At 53.1% G+C, this 3226-nt stretch overlaps 1 protein-coding gene across 1 annotated transcript; it reads left to right on the top strand.

The window, feature by feature from the left end:
- The first annotated feature begins 444 nt into the window (after positions 1 to 444).
- Positions 445 to 2847, top strand: NPFFR1 (neuropeptide FF receptor 1). Its single transcript, XM_009879063.1, has 3 exons — positions 445 to 736; positions 1641 to 1740; positions 2085 to 2847. The coding sequence occupies exons 1-3, from the start codon at positions 547 to 549 to the stop codon at positions 2845 to 2847; spliced, it is 1053 nt and encodes a 350-aa protein (XP_009877365.1). The 5' UTR covers positions 445 to 546.
- The last annotated feature ends 379 nt before the right edge of the window (positions 2848 to 3226 follow it).

Raw genomic sequence — 3226 nt, 5'->3', positions numbered from 1 at the left:
ATACAATAATAATTTCATAGAATTTCACAGAAACATCAAGGTTGGAAAGGACCGAAGATCATCAAGTCCAGCCTACAGCCCTACACCACCCTAACGCTAACCCATCTCCTGAGGTGCCACATCCAGCCGTTTTTTAAACACCTCCAGGGATGGTGACTCCACCACCTCCCTCGGCAACCCATTCCAATGCTAAATAATAATGATATGAAAAAATAATGATATAAAAAAATAATTTGGCTGAGGTGCTGCAGTACCTCAGGCTGCATAACCTAAGGAGAAGGAGACTTGTTGGGGAACTGAGCTGATTCCAGCAGGACATGTCCCATCCAAGCCAGGCACTAGTCTAAAGACAAAAACCCACCTCTCAGGGCATTAAGAAATGAAGGGAATAATCACTTTGTCTTCTCCCAGCTTCATCCTCCTGCCTTCCCTTCCCCAGGCCCCTCCAATGGCAGCTGGCCCAACTCCACCGCAAGCGAGAGCCACCTCTTGAAGGAGAACTACACCTTCTCGGCGTACTACCAGCACTCCTCCCCAGTGGCTGCCATGTTCATCCTGGCCTACACCTTCATCTTCCTCATGTGCATGATCGGCAACATCCTGGTGTGTTTCGTCGTGGTGAAGAACCGCCAGATGCGGACGGTCACCAACATGTTCATCCTCAACCTGGCCATCAGCGACCTGCTGGTGGGCATCTTCTGCATGCCCACCACCTTGGTGGACAACCTCATCACGGGTGAGCGTGGCAGTGGTGGGGGTGAGACGCCAGCAGGGAAGAAAAAGCGGTGGGGAGCAACACCCACCTTCTGCCTGTCACTCAGGAGGTCATGCTGTCGGTGATTTTTTTGCTGAGGATGAGGAGGGAAGGTGGTGCCCACTCAACCACATCTGATGAAAGGTTTCATTTCATTTAGAGCTACTGTTTTAGGGGAGAAAAGTCCTTTTTATTTGAGATTTTGGAAGTTTTTGGCACAGTAAGTATAACCTTAATGCTGTGTTTACATATTTATTTAAAGTTTAGCCATTCTCCACCAAGCAACACCGGAAAAAACCCTCCTCTTCTTGTGTGGGTCTTCTGTGCTGGCTCAGCTCTGGCCATTGACCTTTCCAAAGATAAAAGGCGATGTGGGCACGGTTGGCACGGTTTATCCGCAGCTGCAGCCAGGGCGCAGGGCAGAGTCTGTATTTATTTATTACGGGGTGAGATTTACTTATTGCCAACACCTTAGCATTGGGGTCAAGAAACAAGACGACAGCCCTCCTGAGGGAGGATCCCAAGGTCGGTCCCTGTGATAATAGCACAAACCTGTCCTACTTTTAGATAAAAACACCAATTTAGTGGCCAGCCCAGTCCTAACCGGTGATAAAATCACAGGTAAGGGTAGGAGAAATTACAACCACTGTGCTCCTTGAGTTGCAAGATGCATAATACACACCTTTTTTACCAATTTAGGGGGGGTTTCTCCAAGCATGTGTACTGATAAAAGCCATCTCTCTCTGAGCCAGAAATGCAGCTCCCCTCTTAGGACCAGGTCTTATCATCCTCCCAACAACAAGGTGGTAGGGGATATTAACAGGGAGCTGATGATGGACCTGGCCGAGCCGAAGGCAACTACAACCTCCACGGTGTACCCTCACAGGTTGGCCCTTTGACAACGCCATGTGCAAAATGAGCGGCTTGGTGCAGGGCATGTCCGTCTCCGCCTCGGTTTTCACGCTGGTGGCCATCGCCGTGGAGAGGTACGTTGGTGCGGGGACGTAGGGATGGAGCCCCTCCTCAGCATGTTTGGGTGTCCCCTGCAGTTTCCTATCATGGGAAACCTCCTGGGGGCATCATGAGCCTGAGCTCCTCTCTCAAAGAGAACCGTGAAGCTGTTCATGGGGCATTCCAGCAAGGTGTCCTTCCCCACCTCAGGCTGAAAACCTCAAAGCTGGAAAGACCCCAACCTGTCCCTGCCACCAAAAGCCATATGTAAAGAGCAACCCACCTTACCTTCCCCTCCTACCCCTGGGTCCTGGTCACCTTCCTTCCCCAGGGACACGCCACCAGGTGGCCAAAGCCACCACCGCCTGCCTTCCCGCAGGTTTCGCTGCATCGTCCACCCCTTCCGGCAGAAGCTGACACTGAGGAAAGCCCTGGTGACCATCACCATTATCTGGGTGCTGGCCCTGCTCATCATGTGCCCCGCTGCCATCACCCTGACTGTCACCAGGGAGGAGCACCACTTCATGGTGGACACCTACAACAACTCCTACCCCCTCTACTCCTGCTGGGAGGCCTGGCCTGAGATGGGGATGAGGAGGATCTATACAACCGTCCTCTTCTCCCACATCTACGTGGCCCCTCTCGCCCTCATCATCGTCATGTACGCTCGCATTGCCTTCAAGCTCTTCAAGTCATCGGCACCTGCCAGTGGTCGAGAGGAACTGGAGGGGAAGAGGGTCTCCAGGAGGAAAGCCAAGGTCATCAACATGCTCATCATCGTTGCCCTCTTCTTCACCCTCTCCTGGCTGCCCCTCTGGACGCTGATGCTGCTGACGGACTATGGGCGCCTGAGTGAGGGCCAGCTCCGCCTGGTCACAGTCTATGTCTTCCCCTTCGCCCACTGGTTGGCCTTCTTCAACAGCAGTGCCAACCCCATCATCTATGGCTACTTCAACGAGAGCTTCCGACGGGGCTTCCAGGAGGCTTTCAGGGCCCCCTTCCGCTCACCCCACCGCCACCACCGCGCTGTCTTCTTCTCTGCCGCCCGCAACCGTGTTTTTGCCCAAACCCGGGCCAGTGACTCACCTCCCGCGTCTGAATCGGGACCTTTGGCAACACGACGCATGGGCTGGGATGCCTGAGGTGGGAAGGGGTGGAGAGCATGGTGGGAAAGTGGGGCGATTTGATGTATGGCAGAGCCACCAGGACAACCGGGCGATGAAACCTGGCCAGCACGGGTTTGTGAAGGGCAGGTCCTACTTAATGAACTACTTGATCTCCTTCTATAACAAAGCGACTCACTTGGTGGGTGAGAGAGAAAGATGTTGTGGATGTTGTTTACATCAGTAAAGCCTTCGATACTGTTCCCCACAGCATCCTCATGAAAAAATTGGCTGCCCAGGGTGTACTAGCGTAGGTTCTACTAGATCAAACTCTGTCTGGACAGCTGGGTTGGTGAGCGTTGGTGACCAGAGCTAAAGTCAGTTGGTGGCCAGTCACAAGTAGCTTTCCCTAGGGCTA

Source organism: Apaloderma vittatum, unplaced genomic scaffold (assembly GCF_000703405.1).
Source record: "Apaloderma vittatum isolate BGI_N311 unplaced genomic scaffold, ASM70340v1 scaffold35190, whole genome shotgun sequence".
NCBI lineage: Eukaryota > Metazoa > Chordata > Aves > Trogoniformes > Trogonidae > Apaloderma > Apaloderma vittatum.
The sequence above is the reverse complement of the archived record's forward strand: the minus strand, read 5'-3'. Positions and strand labels throughout refer to the sequence as shown.

Excerpts from the sequence above, each read along its gene's own strand:
- NPFFR1 (XM_009879063.1), top strand. The coding sequence starts at position 547 with ATGTTCATCCTGGCCTACACCTTCATCTTCCTCATGTGCATGATCGGC. Across the intron at positions 737-1,640 it reads GGTGGACAACCTCATCACGG|GTTGGCCCTTTGACAACGCC; the intron begins GTGAGCGTGGCA and ends GTACCCTCACAG. Across the intron at positions 1,741-2,084 it reads GTGGCCATCGCCGTGGAGAG|GTTTCGCTGCATCGTCCACC; the intron begins GTACGTTGGTGC and ends GCCTTCCCGCAG.